At 38.3% G+C, this 20,525-nt stretch overlaps 2 protein-coding genes across 6 annotated transcripts in view; one reads left to right on the top strand and one right to left on the bottom strand.

Moving 5' to 3' along the window:
* Nucleotides 1-9,398, bottom strand: part of TOGARAM1 (TOG array regulator of axonemal microtubules 1) — a 75,852-nt gene extending 66,454 nt beyond the window's left edge. For 3 of the 4 annotated variants that reach the window (XR_007133168.1, XM_047767242.1, XM_047767243.1), the window contains exon 1: nucleotides 7,162-9,392. Coding sequence is in view for 3 of the 4 variants with exons in the window: in XM_047767242.1 (XP_047623198.1) it covers nucleotides 7,162-9,204 (2,043 nt within the window). In the remaining variant the exon portion in view is untranslated. Of the gene's footprint in view, nucleotides 1-7,161 lie in introns of all 4 variants that reach the window. The other variant, XM_047767241.1, reaches the window with a different exon arrangement.
* A 176-nt stretch (nucleotides 9,399-9,574) lies between these two features.
* The window catches only part of KLHL28 (kelch like family member 28), a 29,865-nt gene continuing 18,914 nt past the window's right edge, over nucleotides 9,575-20,525 (top strand). Inside the window, exon 1 of one of the 2 annotated variants that reach the window (XM_047767244.1) lies at nucleotides 9,575-9,800. The gene's annotated coding sequence lies outside the window, so the exon portion shown is untranslated. The remainder of the gene's footprint in view (nucleotides 9,801-20,525) is intronic. The other variant, XM_047767245.1, reaches the window with a different exon arrangement.

Below are 20,525 nucleotides of genomic sequence, written 5' to 3'. Positions count from 1 at the left end.
TGAACTTAATGGTGCTTAGTTATGTTTTTGTTTCTTAAGCTGTTCAATATTCTTAATAAACTGCCACCTGCTTCTACCATAAATTCTACTGCTTTCATGATTAGATCCTCTAGATTATGCAGAGGGTAATAATTTTCCATTTTATGAAAATGAAATGCTTTCTGAGCAAACACATTGGTGTATCTTTTCTCTCTACAGACAATCAGGATAAAAGCAACTGGAACAAACTTACAATTGGCTTATAAAAATCATCATTATTACCCAGGTTAGGTGCTATAATTATCACATTAAACTAAGTAAAACTCAAAATAAGGATCTAATATTTCTTTTACTTCTTATGACTTAAATGTACTTTCTCTTGAGGGAAAAAAATAGCCTTGCCAAAAGCTATACATTCAAGGGAAAACAGACTAACTGTAAGTTTAATTAATATCCTTGATCACTGGTTAAAGAACAAGGAAAAATAATTGTTCTTAAAAGGTTTAATATGTGATACACACTTGCATGGGAAAAGTTCACATAAAAATTCTATTTAAGATGTCTTTTTGGACAAATCAGAAAACAGCTGTCTTCTCCCAGATTTTGTTACCATGTAAAATTAATACAAGTATGATATAACTGTGTAAACTTGAATTATCTTCCCAGGAAATGCCTAATTGACTTAAATTTCTTAAAGTTCTTTTACTGGTTTCATTGGTTGGATACATTAACATCACTCTTTTTCAAACAGAAAATTGTTAAATCATGTATTCAATTAAATTTTATAATAGATATCTTTATTAAAAGGGAACAATTCTTCTTTCAGGGTCTTTTCCTCCATATGTATGTACTCTTGTTATTCTTTTTTTTTTTTAATTTTTTTGTCTTTTTCTAGGGCGCACCCGTTGACACATGGAGGTTCCCAGGCTAGGGGTCTAATCAGAGCTGTAGCCACTGACCTACGCCATAGCCACAGCAACGCAGGATCTGCGCCACGTCTGCGACCTATACCACAGCTCACAGCAATGCAGGATCCTTAACCCATTAAGCAAGGCCAGGGATCAAACCTACAACCTCATGGTTCTTAGTTGGATTTGTTAACTACTGAGCCACGACGGGAACTCCTAAAAGGGAACAACTCTTATGATGCCACAAATTTTACAATGCTTAATATATTAGCTAATGTTTTAATTTCTAGTCTCTTAGTTAACTTTTAAGATTTGAGACTAATATAAAATTGAGTTAATCAAAAATCTTTAGAACCTAATTTCTATTTTGCTTTTTAGGGCCATACTTGCAGCATATGGAAGTTCCCTAGCTAGGGGTTGAATCGGACTACAGCTGCCAGCCTATGCCACAGCCACAGCAATAAAGGATCCTTAACCCACGGAACGAGGCCAGGGATCAAACCCGCATCCTCATGGATACTACTTGGATTCATTTCCACTGAATCATGACGGAGACTCCCAGAACCTAATTTCTAATTGAAATAAAAAGGCAAATCACCAGAGTTCCGCTGTAGTGCAGCAGGTTAAGGATTCAACCTTGGCTCAGGTCGCTGCTGGGGTGTGGATTCAGTCCTTGCCTGGTGCAGTAGGTAAAGGATCCCATGTTGCCATAGCTGTGGCTCGGATTCAATACCTGGCCCGTGAACTTCCATATGCCACAGGTGCAGCCAAAAAAAAAAAAAAAGCAAATAACTATCACGAAATACATTTTTAATATACCCTCGTCTGTTATACATTATAGAGTAACCATCAAATTAATAGCTTAAGGGCTGCCCTTGGGTGATGATAAATGCATGTTTATTTTTAATCACTTAAATCATAAAAAAGATATATGCACTTATGGGAGAGAATGAAAGATAGTTCTTTGTTACTTAACTTTCAATTTTTTCTTTTTGAGGAAACAAAAGTTGGTGTCTGTGGGTGAGGTTGTATGTAATATAACGTAGCTGACACTGTCCTAGGTAAAAAAGTAACAGGGAAATAAAAATATGTATATAAAAATGGATATGTTTTGTTTATCAAGGGAATTGCTGTAGCTTTTTTTAGATGGTAAAATCAATACAATAATATATACTGTCTTGCTTTCTAAGGCTGCACTTACGGCATATGGCAGTTCCCAGGCTAGGGGTCAAATCAGAGCTACTACAGCTGCCAGCCTCCACCGCAGCCACAGAAACATCAGATCTGAGTCACGTCTGCAACCTATACCAGAGCTCATGGCAACACCAGATCCTTAACCCACTGAGCGAGGCCAGGGATTGAACCCACGTCCTCATGGATGCTGGTCGGATTCGTTTCTGCTGTGCGACAGTGGGAACTCTCTAAAATGCTTTTTAAGGTTTATTTTTAAGATATTTTAAGCTTATTTTTACATTTATAATAGTTCATTTACACTGAGAAGAGATAACGTTTTGGGTTACCCATGATTTTGACAGGCATTAAAAACAAAAGTTTTTCAAATACTTCAGACATCTCAATAATATTTTAAAAAGAAATTTAAGGACCATTTATTGGAAACAATCCAATATCTATACTAATTTAGATATACTTTCAGATTTACACGCTTCAAAACTAAGGGTTTTACACATTCAGATATTCCAATCATATTTTTAAGAGAAAATTAAAGACTACTTATTGGAAGCAATGCAATATTCAAGGAAAATTTCAATTTGAGGATTAAGTTCACACCAAATACATTAGTGCAGCTTAATAATTTGAGGTTTTCTATTACCTTTAAATGTGCCACATAAAGTATTCTAAGTCTTTCTCACATTCTTCAAATTTCTGATTCTCTATTTTCCATTCTCAGCTTGCCTCTTAGTTTACCAAAATATATAGAAGCCTAGTATTAGAGCTTGCCTTCAAAATATGGTTCACAAATCAGCAGCATCAGCAATACCCAGGAGTTTATTAGACATGTAGTCTCAGACTTCCTTCCAGACAAACTGAAGCAGAATTTCCATTTTAATAAGATCCTGAGGTAATTCATATGCATATTAAAATTTGATAAGCACTATTCCAGAGCTCATATCTTCCTTTATTTTGACTTAAAAAAAAAAGTCCTCTCTCAAAATTTTTCTGAATCCGAAGTCTTCTTCCTTGTACTTTTCCTTCAGATCCAGAGAAAAAGATATCTGCCTCTGTTCTAAAGCTAAACTCTCTATATACCTGTGTTCTTGATTCAGTCTTTACTTAGAGACATTAATTCCTTGCTTTCCTCTCAAATTTGACTCTTAAATATGATTACAGGAATTGAATCATATATTTCTTGCAAATCTAAGATCTATCACAGTACCAGACACAGACTAGGCCTATTTAATTCACTGGTGGCTCCTTTCTCTGCCTCTTTCAAATCAAGTGTTTCCTATTTAAAAATAAAACTCAGCACTAACTCATCCCACTATATTCTGCTGTCTTGCTTGGTCTTTTCTTTCACCATCAAACTCTTAGTTTCTATATTCTCACTTAACAGATATCTGCTGATACTGATTGTAGATACAGCACTATGTTAGTGGGAGACTTTCATTATGGAAAAAAGAATCATACTCGTGATTCTTCATACAAAAACTGAAATGATACTTGAAGAACAGGCAACAAAATATTCACTGAAGGCCTCAGTAGTGAGACTGCTAAAAAATTTAAATTTCTTTGTGCCTTTTCCAAATTTTCTATAGTAAGCACATGTAACTATTTTTTACAATCAGGATTATTAAAAAGAAATTAGGAAAGATAAAATGAAAAGTACCATCAAAATTATTTTACAAGTAGCAGGTTGAATATGTAAGAACAAATCATGCTTTTTCAGTTTTCATTCTCCTCAATCTCTTCTGCATTTAACAGTACTGATGTACTTCCTAAAACTCTCTTCACTTCTAAAACTTTTGTTTGTTCTTGGCTTTCTTCCAACTCTTAGGCACTCTTTCTCTTTGCCTTCTTTGGCTCTATCTCCTACTGCTACTCCCTAAATGGGGCTGTATGCTAAGACTGAGTCTTAAGCACTCTGCTCTTTCTCTAAATGCCTTTCATTGGAGAGCCCCTCCACTCTCAGAGTTTTAACAATTACATCTCAATATGTGACTTCCAAGATCTACACCTCAGCTTCTTTCTTTGTCTCTTGAATAGTGGTCTTCAACAAACTCAGCAGAGTGTTCTATTGTCTTCTACCTAAAATTCATTTTCCAGCAAATTAACTTCCCTTTTTTCCCCTTCCCTTTGTATTCACAGATTATCATGCATTTTGTCATCTCATTCAAATTTGAGTTACCACTCTTTATCGCCTTCTCCTTCAACACTTAGCCACTAAATCCTCTGAAATATCTTTTACATCTATCACTATCTCCGGTTTTATCCTGATACTGTGCTAATTCTCATGAAATTCAACAAGGTATACCTAAAGTAGTCTAACAGATGTAAGTCTAATTGATTAAGTCTCCAGTCTCCAGCTTCTTAAAAAAAAGAGAAAGAAAAACTCACACAATTTACACAATGCTGCTCTTGTAATTAAATCTTCCTTAAATACTGCTTAAAAAACAAAAACAAAAAAACAAAAGAAACAGGAGTTCTCATTGTGGCTCAGTGGTAACGAATCCAACTAGTATCATGAGGATGTGGGTTCAATTCCTAGCCCCTGTTCAGTGGGTTAAGCATCCAGCGTTGCCGCAAGCTGCAGTATAGGTCAAAGAGGTGGCTAGGATCCCGAGATGCTGTGGCTGTGGTGTGGGCCAGCAGCTACAGCTCTGATTCAACCCCTTGCCTGGGAACTTCCATAAGCCGCAGGTATGGCCCTAAAAAGGCCAAAAAAAAAAAAAGGAGTTTGAACATGTGACCATAGGATAATTCTAAGCAGAAAAAGAATGGCAAAGAAATCTTGAACTTTATTAATAGGTAGTTAATTGTCATGTTATTGCTGTAGTAATTTTTTTTTTATGGATTGCAGGATATAGCATATCTATAAGTAAGTGATGTTAGGAACCAGGGTTATATTGTGGGAGAAGGGAGTTACAAATGTGGACTAAAGGAAGATGAGGAAGAATCCCATAGTGTTGGATTTGAACTGGAAGTATAAATTTGTTAAATAAATAAAGGTATTCCCTGGTTCTACACATTCCAAGTGCCAATCCACGGTGGTAAGCAATAGCAGTGAGCACATCTATACCCTGATTTTGATTTTCAATTTCCTGTTCACTAAAAAAGCAGTTCTTGGGCTTTAGAAAAAAATGGCAGATTCCAGGTCTGGAGCAAGAAAAATACAAGGCAAGGCTGGGCATCATATATGCTAAGGAAGTGTTCAAAGACTAGAATCATGTGAAAGGACTTAGGAGCAAGCCACTGGGCAAATTAAATTTTAGACAATTTTAGCATCAAAAGGATTACTGACATATTTAATTATTACATATAGAAAAAAAAAGAATGCCAAGTAACAAATACAGAAGAAATGTCAGAATTTTCAAAAATTTACCCTTTTTTTGTGGTCTCCAATCTAACAAATGATACAGGGAAGGATCATTAGTGGATCCTGTAAGAACAGGGTGAAAAGTTGCTAAGGGAGTCACAGGGCCTCAAAGCATCATCCTACAGATCATGTGCTAATTACAAAGAGGAAAACAAACCTTTACAATGGAGTGATATGGCTATCACCATCTCAACCAAGTGATAAAATTTATTTAGCATCACCAATAGGGGGACACCTGACATATATCTTATGAGGTGATGTAAAGTGAAGTTCACAATATCTGCTGTGTAGTATTTTGCTAAAACTGTTTATCCTGAATATAATCATAAGGAAACAATCACATAAATTAAGACTCTTCAAAAAAAAAAAGCCATTATCATGAAAAAATAAACAAACAGGTGGGTTTATTATCCCTGATAAAAGAGATGTATTAGAGTTCCCACTGTGGCTGGTGCAGTGGCTGAAGAATCTGACTGTAGCGGCTCTGTCACTGTGAAGGCATGGGTTCAATCCCCAGCCTGGAAACATTCATATGCCTCAGGTGTGGCCATAATAAAAAAAAGAGATACATAACCACATGACTCTTGATTAGACCCTGGATGATAAAAGTAAAATAAATAAAACACAGTTTGGGGACAACTGGAGAAATAGAAATACAAGCTATTTATTAGATATTATTGAATATTATTCTGTAGTGTGATAACGGTGTATGATGGTCTTAAGTGAAAATCTCATTCTTAGGAGATACTGCAAAAGTATTTAAGAGTGAAATGTCAAGATACATGTACTAAGTTTCAAACTTTTCAGCAAATGTGAAGCACCCATGGGAACATGGCAACAACTGGTAGATACAGATGAAGTATATTAATATTCACCATACTATTCTTTAAGTAACCTACAGATTTGGAATTTTCAAAATAAAAACTTTGGGGGAGGGAGTTCCCATCCTGGCTCAGTGGTTAACGAATCTGACTAGCATCCATGAGGTCGAAAATTCAATCCCTGGTCTCGCTCAGTGGGTTAAGGATTCGGCGTTGCTGTGAGCAGTAGTGTTGGTTGAAGATGCGGCTCGGATCCCTCGTTGCTGTGGCTGTGGTAGAGGCTGGCAGCTACAGCTCCAATTAGACCCCTAGCCTGGGGACCTCCATATGCCGCGGGTGCGGCCCTAAAAAGCAAAAACAAAAACAAAAAACAAAGAACATCAAAACTTTGCGGGGAAAAAAAAATCTCAGTTCAAATGTTGTATCTTCTTAGAAGATCTTTTTTTTACTTTTCTAGTGGAACCATTTTTTCTATTTTCAGTATTTCCACAAGACTTTATATTTCTATCTTGGCTCTTAGCAAATTTGAGATTGCTCATGTACAGTCTGATCTTTCCCCTAAACTCTGTGGATCCGGTCTCATCTTTATTCTCAAACTTTAGCTCTTTACTTGGCACCTACTAGGTATTTATTGTTTGTTGTATGAATGAGATAGCTTAAAATGCCAAAGTGACAGGCCAAAACTGAAATCCAAGTATTGTCTACAGCAAATTGTGCCTCAAATTTGATCAAACCCATCAAGCAGGAAACATACTAAAGCTTCCTATGTGTTATGTCCCATTATAATAGAAAATCACAAAGCATAATAACCCTCAGGGAGTCTCATTCTTACATTACAGATATACTTTCGTTTTAAGCATTTTCATAGTTTCAATTCCAGGAAATTAGAAAAAATGCATACCTGGTCTATATCCTTAGAGTTGGAGGTCTGGTTTTCTCCTGTGACTCCAGGCTGCTCATTTTCCCATGGTAATTTATTTTTTCCTTTTCCTGCACTTAGTACCCTTCGGGTACAGATAGTTGGACTGTATGATCCATAAATTTGCATGCTATCCCTGGTGTGGTCACCACAGTGACAGTGTGCACTCTGTGTTCTGTTACCAGCCAAAAGCCAGTCTGTATCTGCTCCATGTGCCAAATGGTTTGATCTACCCTGGGCAGATGACGGCATGAGTATTGCATATTCCACAAACCCCTGTTCTGTTAATCTTGGGAGAGTTTTCCTAGCCAATCTGGCCTGTACAGCATTCATCACTCCATCTCCATTATCTTGCAGCTCAACAGTATCCACAGCTTTGAAAAGGATGCTGGTTTTACCTGAGCCCATTGATGATGCCAACACAGCAAAGGCTTCAAGGGCTGCTTGGCGTACCCTGCGTTTGCTATCTACAAGAGCTGGGGCAAGATCAAAAGACAGTTTAGATAAGTCAAAATCCTCACTGGGATAAGTTAGGAGGGAGCAGATGCAAATGTTCACCACCTCCTCTCTCACTCTAGAATGCTTGTGTTTGAGATGTTCCAGGAGTAAGCAAAGCACCTGTTGAGGACCTACTTCCTTCATCAGCTTGAGGAAGATTTTCATGTACTCCTGTTTGATCACCAACTTGTTGTCAGCCAGCACTTTGACAGAAGCTGCTATAACTGGTCCCAAGAACTGTTGTACCTGCTCTCCAAGGCGAATAACCAGTAAATGCAGGACTTGAAGTGTGCCATGAACCACTTTGAAGTTAGAATCGTCTAACAAATTATATAGCAAACTAATGAAACCGACAAGACTAGAATAAGGGGTGGAACTAGGGTTAAAGCGTCCCATCACCTGTTTTAGTTCCTCGACGGCCTGAGTCCGGTTCTTATAGTCTTCCTGATCTAACAATCTTGAATGCAGCTCCTGAGGAATAATCCCAAATTTAAGGTTACTGTTGGAAATAGTCACTGCACAGGGAAGGGGATCTTCAGGCAATCCAGAAGCTTCAAGTTCCAGATAATAAGGAACCTGACTTCCGAACTGTGTCTCCAGGCGGCGATTGTAGTGTCTCCTCAGGGCAGAAGGCAGGCGAGAGATATAGGATTGAAACCTCTCTTGGCCAAGACGCTCCCCAATTTGTTGAAGCGCAGAGAAAGCTGTCTCAGATTCTTCTTCTATTTCCTGACTGCCAAGCTTTCGTGCTAAGGATATTATCACCTCCGTAAGATCTAGGCCGAGCAACAAATCCTCAGGTGTAAGCAAGATAGGGAATATTAGCGCTGTGGAAGCTCTAAGCCGGGAGTCGGTACTTTCCAGTCCTTGCTGTATCAGCGTTCTCAGCACCTGTCCGGAACTACGTTTCAGACATATGTGTAGGATCTGGAGCGCATCTTTCCGCAAGGCCGGATTCTCTTCTCGTAAGGAAACAACCAGTTGAGGCAGAAGTGCTAAGCTAAAGGCCTCTTCCAGCTGGCCTGCCTCCCCCTGACCCCGAAGAATGTCCAAGAGGAATTGCAAGCAGAGTCGCTTCTCATCACTACCTCCTTCCACCAGCACTCGGCCCAGGGCCCGATACAATGCTTCCTTCCGTCGGGGGAAGCCAAGTCGACAGCCTCGCCGAGGCAAAGCAGCCTGCAAAGCCTGGAAGGCCTCGGAAGGGTCCGGCGCGGTTCGGAGGAGTTGAAGAAGCCGAGTCTCCTCTTCGTCTCCCCCTGACAAACCACCTCCAGACCCAGACCAACTACTTGAGACTGCCTCCGCCGGCATCAAGAGGGCCGAGGCCAGAGGCGAAGGTGTCGGGGGGCAGGAGCCGTGGTCTCCGGCAGCTCCTCGGCAGTAGTTTTTCTCGCCTCTCATGGCGCCCCCACGTAGACTATCATCAGTCTCTGAGGCGGAAGGACGACTGCGGCTCTGAAGGCGAGAGGCACCGAGGGCTGGAAGGGGAGGCAGAGGGTGCAGCGCGGAGGGCGCAGCCGCCATGGAGGGTCGTCAAGTGGAGGCTGGAGGAAACCATCGTCTCCGAAGGGCTCGATGGAGCCCAGCCTTCTTGTTCCTCTCCAAGCCTCAAGCTGCAGAAGAGGAAAAGGAACAGCTTGACCAGCTGCCAGGCCCCCTTCGACTCTGAGGCTGCCTTCAGCAAAATGGCCCCCGCCGGAGCGCCAGACCCCACAGCTGCCACCGGGCGTAACCAGGGGCACCACGTGACCAAACCGATCGCTTCCATGGTGATGTACCCAGAGCGGACGTCTTAACCCGGAAATTAACCTGCAGTGATGAATGCTGGGTTATGTAGTCTACGTCAGAAATTCGGATTAGGCTGATGTCTTCTGGAAAAGGAAGTGAGAGTGTTGCGAACGTAGCGAACGTAGTGAACGTAGTGAACGTCTCTGTAGCAAGGAAGGCAAGGAAAGGAGACGGCAGTAAGCGGAAGTGACGCTCTCCTCGCTCCGGGCGGAAGTTCCCCGCCCCACCCGTAGGAATTGAGATTTGACTAGAGGCAAGTGAGGATCTTGCCCGGGCTCCAGTCGTCCACGGCTCCTCCTCCTGTCGCTGCGGGAGTGATTCCTGGGACTCAGGTATTTTCTTTTTGCTGTGCTTCTGCGGTGCACAGTTTTGCTTGAGTGCTGCTGGTGATGGAGTAAGATAGAAGGAAATGAACGGTAGCAAGCAGGGAGAGAGACGACATCTTCCTGTGCAGGGCTAGTTACCGTTGTAGACGTGTTGCAGTCTACAGCCGTATGTGCGATCCTTTCCTCCTGCCGTCTACTTACCGGGACAGGAGATCTAAATCCGGGCCAAGTTCCGAGCTTACGTACTTTTTTTTCAAAACCTGGTGTTTTGGGCCCTTACTTTCCCTGCGCGCCCCCCTCCCGATTCCTACTTCGCTTACGCTCTGGTCGTGAAGGGTTAATGTTTTGGGTTTTTTTTTTTGTCATTTTTCCTTATGCTCATAACTATAAGTTCTCTATTTCATAACCTACTTAGAGCTGAAGATAAATCTATTTTTTTCCTGTAGCTAACCTTGTCTCCTTTATACGTTCTCAAAGTCTAATGCAGTTCCTCTGTGGGGCTCACCCCTTCCCCCTCCCGCTCCCTCCGGCGCTTCAACCTCCCTGCGGGATCCTCCCGCGTCTCTGCAGCCTTTCAGTCTCCTGGAAACGGAGATTGCAAAGACAGTTTCAGTTGCGGTTGAAGTTCTTGGCATCATGGTCCTAAGAGAATTCTGCCCTGTAGATTTAGAGCTGATAATAGACATTTCTTTGTTTTAGGCAAACAGTGAATTTGGTGAGCATTTTTTCCTTTTAAATAAAACTTAAGCGGACACCGTTGAGTTAGAGTGCCTGATTTGAGGCTGAATTCTTTGTAGTGTGGTAGAATTTTTGGTTTTTGTTTTAGGGAATAATACAGTTGCTTTTGAATGACCCAATGAAAGAAGTCTGTTATTTAAAGTCTTAAATTTATGCTTTTAAAATGCAAGTGTTCCTACCCTGTTCTGTAACACACGGGATGTCTCTTAAATACTTTATTCTTAGCGTGCCAAACTACTTTATATATTATGTTGCTGGATAATGAAAGTTCAAAAATAATTTCTGAGTGTTGTTTTAAAGCCAATTTGATTATTATGTTTTGTTTTTTTTCTTTTGTGGGTAAATGTAAATGAGACTTATGCAAACATGCGTCCTTATGTTTTGGTTTAAATTCTTGGTTGTTACTTTAATTTTAGTCATTTTGATATTTAAATAAATTGCCTAAATTTGGTTTGACTAGATATTTCATTAGACCACAAAATAAAACCAAATTTTTTCTTTTTTTTTTTGTAAAGGGCAGGGCAGGGGCTGGGGAATGAAACCCGAGAGATGATTTTAGCAGTTGTCAATGAGAAGGAATGTCTAGTTATCATATTTCCAATGTAAGAAGTTCAAATTTATATTTTTATTCATGTATGCTCAGACTTCAGGAACTCAATTCAAACTAAAGTAAAAGAATGATGTGCACATCAGAATGTACACATTAGAATGTCAGTTTATGTTGGAATAGAAGATAACTCTTTCCGGTGATCAGAATTTTCAGGTTGAAAACCCAGTGCACTCTTTCCTGTATCCATGAACTTGGGAAGTTGTGTGGTAATCAAAGAACAAGGAAAAGGAACTTGGAAAGCCCTGAATGATGTTTCATCATCAAAATTATGGTAGAAGCTTAAGAATTATCACTTCTCTCTGTAAATAATACTTTTCAAGGGGCTTGGATACTTAAATCAACTAGTTATATACTTTTCCTTGGAACAAAACAAGTTGAGTCTTAATTTTGACACTTTTTCTTGGAGCCCTGTAGATCACTATGTTATAGATTGCAATTTATTTTTGTATTTGTTACCTTTCATTTCCTTGATGAAGATTTGGAAGACCCATTAGTCTTCTTGGTGGATATTTAGGAAGTGGGATCTGATAGCATCTCATATCTTACTAATTGTCTTTTAGAGTTATTTTGTGGAAAATAAATCCCATCCATTTAATGTATGTTCTATTAAGATGATGCAGACTTTTATTATTATGCAGACTTTTTGTGTTTTTTTTTGTCTTTTTAGGGCCTCACCTGCTACATTTGGAGGTTTCCAGGCTAGGGGTCAAATTGGGGCTGTAGCTGCTGGCCTACGTCATAGCCACAGCATCGTGGGATCTGAGCCGAATCTGCGACCTACACCACAGCTCACAGCAATGGGCAATGCTGGATCCTTAACCCACTGAGTGAGGCCAGGGATTGAACCCGCATCCTCACGGATACTAATCGGATTCGTTTTCGCTGAGGCGTGATGGGACCTCCATGCACAGTGCAGATTTTAAAAAAATCCTATTCTTTTTTTTTTATCTTTTTGCCTTTTCTAGGGCCGCTCCCGAGGCATATGGAGGTTCCCAGGCTAGGAGTCTAATTGGAGCTGTAACTGCTGGCCTCCGCCAACCATGGCCACACCAACTTGGGATCTGAGCCATGTCTGCGACCTATACCACAACTCAGGGCAACACCAGATCCTTAACCCACTGAGCAAGGCCAGGGATCGAACCCCCAACCTCATGGTTCCTAGTCGGATTCGTTAACCACTGCGCCACGACGGGAACTCCAAAAAATCTTATTCTTCAATTGTACGAACCTAAGGAATTCTAGGAATTTTGTATTGACTAGAAAAGTCTTTTACATCTAACCATATATAGAGATAAGAAAAATCAAATTATACTGTTAGGTGTGTTAATAGTACACCTCTGAAAGTTGAAAGGGAGTGATTAAGGATACATTGAAAATAGCAAATTCAAATGAAACAAGCTAAAATAATCATTTCAAGATAATTTCAAGAAAGCTTAGTTAAATTTACAGGAATGTTTGTGATATAAACCTTAATTTTTGAGCTGAAGTTAAGGTAAATACAGTTACTTAAGACACATCCTGGGCGTTCCCATCGTGGCCCAATGGTTAACGAATCCGACTAGGAACCATGAGGTTGCGGGTTCGGTCCCTGCCCTTACTCAGTGGGCTGGGGATCCGGCGTTGCCGTGAGCTGTGGTGTAGGTTGCAGACGCGGCTCGGATCCCAAGTTGCTGTGGCTCTGGTGTAGGCCTGTGGCTACAGCTCCAATTAGACCCCTAGCCTGGGAACCTCCATATGCCGCAGGAGCGGCCCTAGAAATGGCAAAAAGACAAAAAAAAAAAAGACACATCCTTTATTTCTGCAGTCAGAATAAGATATTAATTGGTTGGTTGAACTGCTATAGTGTTTCCTTGTTCTTACTTAGAGTTTACAGCCATCCTGGAATATTGATAATCAGTGTGAACTGTTAAGAATTTTGCATAGTTTAAGAAGTTATTGTGAAGAAATGCTATGTAAATGAAAGGTGCTATTAAAATTAACAAGTAATTATAATTATACTATTATTTTTTGAGTGTTTGCTATGTGCCATATACTCTGCTGGGTAGTTAATGCATATTAACTTATTTAATCCTCACAATAATTTTTTGAGGTTACATCATCTACATTTGTAGTATGGCACATTTTGTGGATGTTTCCATTATATATATATATGAAATATATATACATATATAACTATACATAATTATACATAATAATTATACATATATAAATATACATGTATAATTATATGTATGTAATTGGTATTATACATATATAATTTGATAATATGTTTTAATTTTCTTTGGATTTCTGTTCTGAAGCTTTTTAATTTCTTGCTTGAGTCAAAGTTTAATATGATTAAAAGTTATGAGCTTATTTTTATACATGTAGGGTTAAACGGGTTTTCTTGATGTGTATTGGTTATATATTTCTTTTACTTTGGTTTTTTATGTTCTAAATCCATTTCTGAGTCAAAACTATACCTTTAAACAAAAATCTAATTTTTGTTTCATTTTAAGCCCTAATCTATATATTTTTTTTATAACTAGTTTTTTAGTAGACAGGTTAATAGAGTTTTTACTGGCCGTAGTAATGGCTTTGGGGACTTGCTTTCTTCTGTGTTATTTCTGAATCCATGAAATAATTATTCTTATTATATCAGGCCTCTGATTTTACTTTTGTTTCTCCAGATATAATGAAAATCAGTCTCCGAGCAAAGGAAAATAGGCTAACTTGTTCCATAGGCTCACTGAAAAAATTATGTGCCATTATTTTTTGAATTCATCTGTGAGGAGAATTGAACTGTGGAAAAGACATTTGAACAGTTCTTATTTCTCTTCACCAATTATTTGCTCTCATTAGCAGATAATTGCCTCCCAGCTGATTTCAGCATCACTGTTCTGTAGCCTAGGTGTCAGTTAAGTATAATAACTCACAACCTGACCTTTATTAGCTTGGTTTCAGAATCTAAAATTGTGAAGGTGGAACTGTGGAAAGTTTGATTTTATTTTAATAGCATCTAAGGTTATCTTCATATTGTGGATATTTATGTATCAAGAGGATAGTTAGAAGTCAAGTACAATACTATACCTTTTAAAAACTTTTCAAATGGATACCGTTTATTTATTATTGACTAATTCAGTTATCTGGATTTAGAGTACTACTAAGTATTTTTTTATGGTACCAAAATTAAAAACAAAAAAGTATGGCAGGGATGTGGGAGAAGAAAAACCAATCCTACTATTATATAAATAATGGAATGGATGAGTTCCTGCTGTGGCACAGTGAGTTAAGAATCCTGATGGAGTATATTAGGTCACTGTGGAGATGGGGGTTTGATTCCAGGCCCTGTACAGTGGGTTAATGATCCTGCGTTGTTACAGGTGTGGCTTTATTTCAGTCCCTGGCCTAGGAATTTTCATATGCTGCAGGTGTGGCCATAATAAACAAACAAAAAAGATGGAAGTGCTTCATAATTCCCTCTTTATTTTATCTTAAAGCCTTACTATACTCTTGTATCTGTTCTACATAGTGTGTATATATATATATATATTATGTGATCTATCCTTTTTGAGTTTAAGGTGTGGCTGTAAAAAGAAATATAAATAAGAAATTATGAGTTTTTAAGTGAGGCAGTATGACATAGTATTTAAGGACTCTGAAGACAGAGTGCCAAGGTTTTTTATCTTGCCTTGCGCTTAATTTCTCTGTGCCTCAGATTTCTTCATCTGTAATATAGTAATAATAATAATAGCGTACCTAGCTCATGATGTTACTCCAAGGATGAATGGAATTACTATATGTAAAAAGCTTAGAGCAGTAATTGGTACAGTATGCCAATCAAAGATATTCTAAATGCTCTTTATGGAATAATTTTGTCTTATCAGAAGTAGCAACAATTATAAGCTGGTCTAGTAAATATTTAAGTAGGTCAACACTTAAACATTGTGATTTTCTTTTTTTAATGTGTAGTGTATAGAGAACCTTGTTCTAAAGTTAAGAAAACATTGTAGTCCCAGTAATGTCTTACTAATTGTGTGATCTTAATTCATTTAAACTCTTTGGACTGCACATTCTTCATCTGTAAGACTTATACAAAGTTTACTGCCATGTTTTTTTTTTCTTTTCTTTTTTTTCCTGTAAAAGACTCAAAAACATGCAAACATAGAATAATATCATGAACCTTCATGTACCTGTCAACTTGTGACATCATCTCCATCACCATCCATTCACACATTCTGTATTAGTTTATAGCCAATCCCTGACATATTTTTTTATCTACTAATATTTCAGTATGTATTTGTAAAAGATAAAAACTCTGAGAAACAAAACTACCGAATCTGGAGTTCCCATTGTGGTGCAGGGGAAACGAATCTGATTAGGAACCATGTGGTTGCAGGTTCAATCCCTGGCCTCACTCAGTGGGTTAAGGATCCGGCATTGCCGTGAACTGTGGTGTAGCTCGCAGACGCTGCTCTGCTCAGATCCCACGTTGCCATGGCTGTGGCGTAGGCCGGCAGCTACAGCTTCAATTAGACCCCTAGTCTGGGAACCTCCATATGCCACAGGTGTGACCCTAAAAAAAGGACAAAAAAAAGGGAAAAAAGAAAACAAAATTACCGTATCACTGTTCAACAACAAAGAATAACGGTGTTTAGGTAATATAATCAATAATACCGTCAATGTACAGATTTCTAGTAGTCTCCTAAATGTCAAGTGTGTGTATGTGTATGTATACATTTGTGCCCACGTACCTGTTATGATTCACAGGTTGTGTTTGGGTGATATTTTTTTTAAGTTTGTAGTAATCTATAGGTTCATTCTCTTCCTATTTCTTTCAGTTTATTTGTTGTCACATCTAGATTATTTATTCCAAAAAAGTCACAGTCAGGATGTTTTTGCTGATTGCATCCTTCTGTTATAGTTTAACATCCTTTTTCTGTTCTCTTTATTTCTCATAAATTATTAGTTGGAGCTAGACTGTTGACTACTTGTTTGATTTTGGTGTGTGGGGTTGTAGGTGTGTGCAAAAATATTTATAAATGATATTACGATCTTCCATCAGAAGGTCCTGATGTCTGGTTGTCTCTGTTTTTTTGTGATATTAGCAACCTTCATAATCAATGCATACCTCTATTAATTTCTTAAGATTGCAAAACAGTGATATTCTATCACCTCTTCTTTAATAACTGGAGTGCTTTTATAAAGAGAAATTTCCGCGCATCTATTTGGTAACCCAGTGGTATAATTAGTATTAGAAAAGCATAATAAATGTTTGATTCTTTCCCTTTATTTGCTAGGTCTCAAATAATGAGTTGGTTCATTAGCATCCTCCAGTGATGATCAATTTAAAAAATTATCGTAATTTTGTTATCACTGTGAACTTGTGGATCTGTATTAGTTATGTAATGTTATGTTTCTATTTATTCTGATATTTTAAATTAAAAAGTCAAATTGCACAATTTATGTTTAATGTCTCAGTCTTACATCTTCATTTTGTCCTATACTGAGAACCCCAATCACAAATGACTAGGGGCAGAGCCTCCTTGCCTGCCCGCTTACGTCCCTCACAAACATCCTATCCTAATAATCGATTTCCTGCTTCAAAAAAAATGACTCTAGGGATGATAGAAATGTCATATAATTATACATTGTGGCAATGCACGACTAACAGTTTCAGAATACAAATAATACCTTCACCAACAATGTGATTACTGAAAGTGGTATGAGATTTTTTTAGGGCATATGCCACTATGAATAGACTATCAGATTACTGTTGTAAAGTTATTTGGAATGGCATGGTTAAACTACTAACTATATGAACATATATGAACATTGAGTTCCTTCACTTCCTTTTATTTTCAAATTTCTGATGGATTGTGTTCTTAAGATTTAATGTTGTCTTGTAATTATGTAAAATACTAATTCCACAGTCAAATCTATAGAATGAGATATATTCAAAGACGTCTAGCTTCTGTCTCTACCCCCTCCACTCTGTTTTCTCCCTCCTCTGGTAGGTAGTCTTTTTAAAAATACATAATTTGTTATTTCCTTTTTAAAAATATATATAAATGATTGTATGTATATATGTAACCTCCCCTTTCTTATATAGTGATATACTATGCACACATTTCTCTTCTTGCTTGGGTCAGGGAGATCTCTGCAGAGTAGTATATACAGAGTCCTCATTCCTGTTCACAGCTGCATAGTACTCCATTGTGCAGATGTGCCATAGCTTTTTTCAACTGTTCTTTTTTTTTTTTTCCTTCTATTTCTTTGGGCCGCTCCCGCGGCATATGGAGGTTCCCAGGCTAGGGGTCTAATCGGAGCTGTAGCCACCAGCCTACACCAGAGCCACAGCAACTTGGGATCCGAGCCGCATCTGCAACCTACACCACAGCTCACGGCAACGCCAGATCGTTAACCCACTGAGCAAGGGCAGGGACAGAACCCGCAACCTCTTGGTTCCTAGTCGGATTCATTAACCCCTGTGCCACGACGGGAACTCCTCAACTGTTCTTTTGTTAATGGGCACTAGAGTTGTTTTAAAATTTTTGGTCAGCCGCCTCTTGGCCTCTCAAATATGAAAGTAAAAAAATAAGCTCTTGTTCTTTTATGAATAGACCTACAATTATTAGCCTCATAAATATCTTTATATATTTTTTTGCCAGTGTGTTTTTTGGATAAATTCTTAGAAGTGAGACTGGTCACAGGGTGAATGCAAATGTAATTCTTCTAAATTTTCCAGACTTAGTCTTAAATCATTGAGCATTCCCACAGGGATATGTAAGTGTGCCTGTTTTTCACAGCCTCGTCAAGAGCATATTGTCAAGAGAGAATTGTTAACTCCATATAGTTTTAACTCATTTGATTAGAAGTGATGCTGAGCAGTTTTTTATGTGCTTAAGAGTCATTTGTATTTTTTTAACCATCTGTTCATTTCTCTAGCCAATTTTTTTCTGTAGGGCTAGTGTATTTTAGAAATTCTTTTTGTTTTTTGTTTTTGTTTTTTTGGGCCACGTCCACAGCATATGGCAGTTCCCAGGCCAGGGATCAAACCCATGCCTCAGTAGCAACACAAGCTGCTGCAAAGACTACACCAGATCCTTAACCTGCTGAACGACAGCAGGAATTCCTAGAAATGTTTTATATATTGTAGATACATCTTTTACCTATATTGTGAATGGTTTTCTCAACCTTATTTATATTTTTCCTTTGCTTATGATTTCTTTAGCTAGTCAAGTTTCTTATGTAATCAGTTTGATCTTTTTTTTACTTATTGCTTCTGGGTTTTGTACCATAGTTAGGAAACTGTTCTCTAATCTTAAGTCATGGAGGAATTTGCTCTTTTTATTCGAATACTTGTATGGTTTCATTTTTTATGTTTATACCCCTGATCCATTAGGAATTTGTCCTTGTATAGATAAGTGGAAGGGATCTAATTTTATCTATTTTCATGTGACTGTTTTATCTCAATATGTGTTTTTGTTTTCATTTTTGTTTTCTTTTTTGGCTACTCCACAGCATATAGAGTTCCTGGGCCAGGAATCAGATTCAAGCCACACTTGCCACCCAGGCTGCAGCTGTGGCAACACTGGATCTTTAACCCACTGTGCCTGGCTGGGGATTCAGCCTGCGTCCCAGTACTCCCAAGACAACATCAATCCCATTGTGCCACATTGGGAGCTCCTCAACATGTTTATTTTTAAATCCTTATTTTCTTCACTGATTTTGAGATGCTGTCTTTATCATAAACTAAGTTTACATGTGTTAAATTATGTTTTCCAGTCTTTTCCCTTGATTTGTTTTCCCCAACCAGCATTATATTTACTCTACAAATTTTGCAAATGAGAAATATCAAGTTTAGAATAAGTAATTTGCCCAAAGTCTACAGCTATTAAGTAGTCAAATGTAGACTTGAACCCATTCATCTTTCTGGCCCTGCAATTCACATTTTAACTCACTGTTCTTTCCTATTTTCTATGATACTTGCTCTTTATTCTGCACAAAGTTGTTATTGAGATAAATGAAACTGTCATTGTAAAACTGTCAAAGCTTACATTTTAAACATTAGAATTTATTGCTCCTTTGAGTTATTTTTAGCGATTTATGAGGGAATAACTGAGAACCAAATACAGTCACAGTTGTAATTCATAATTTTAAAGTAGTTATAGTTTGGAATAATTTTAAGTGGTTAACATGCTGAAAATATTTTAATGCTAGTGTTTTTGTTTTTGTTTTATTTTAACAGCCACACCTATAGCACATGAAAGTTCCTAGGCTAGGGGAACAAAGAAAATCTGCAGCTAGCAAATCTGAGCTGCAGCTGAGGCTTATGCCACAGCAATACCGGATTCATGCGGCATCTGCAACCTATACTTGCAGCTTATAGCAATGCTAGATCCTTAATCCAATGAGCAAGGCCAGGTATTGAACCTGATTCCATATGGACAATATGTTGGGTTCTTAACCCATCAAGCCACAACGGGAACTCTGCTAATGTATTCTTTTTTTTAAATACCTGTGCTTTATTTATTTATTTATTTATTTATTTTGCTCTTTATTATTATTTTTTTATTTTATTTTTTCCCGATGTACAGCATGGGGGTCAAGTTATTCTTACATGTATACATGTTTTTCCCCCACCCTTTGTTCTGTTGCAACATGAGTATCTAGACATAGTTCTCAATGCTACTCAGCAGAATCTCCTTGTAAATCTATTCTAAGTTGTATCTGATGACCCAATGCTCCCGATCCCTCCCACTCCCTCCCTCTCCCGTTGGGCAGCCACAAGTCTATTCTCCAAGTCCATGATTTTCTTTTCTGTGGAGATGTTCGTTTGTGCTGGATATTAGATTCCAGTTGTAAGTGATATCATATGGTATTTGTCTTTGTCCTTCTGGCTCATCTCACTCAGTATGAGACTCTCTATTTCCATCCATGATGCTGCAAATGGCATTATGTCGTTCTTTTTTATGGCTGAGTAGTATTCCATTATGTATATATACCACATCTTCCGAATCCAATCCTCTGTCGATGGACATTTGGGTTGTTTCCATGTCCTGGCTATTGTGAATAGTGCTGCAATGAACATGTGGGTGCATGTGTCTCTTTTAAGTAGAGTTTTGTCCGGATAGATGCCCAAGAGTGGGATTGTGGGGTCATATGGAAGTTCTATGTATAGATTTCTAAGATATCTCCAAACTGTTCTCCCTAGTGGCTGTACCAGTTTACATTCCCAGCAACAGTGCAGGAAGTTTCCCTTTTCTCCACAACCCCCTCCAGCACTTGTTATTTGTGGACTTCTTAATGATGGCCATTCTGACTGGTGTGAGGTGATATCTCATGGTAGTTTTAATTTGCATTTCTCTTATGATCAGCGATGCTGAGCATTTTTCTCATTT

This window comes from Phacochoerus africanus, chromosome 2 (assembly GCF_016906955.1).
Source record: "Phacochoerus africanus isolate WHEZ1 chromosome 2, ROS_Pafr_v1, whole genome shotgun sequence".
Classification (NCBI taxonomy): Eukaryota; Metazoa; Chordata; class Mammalia; order Artiodactyla; family Suidae; genus Phacochoerus; species Phacochoerus africanus.
The sequence above is the reverse complement of the archived record's forward strand: the minus strand, read 5'-3'. Positions and strand labels throughout refer to the sequence as shown.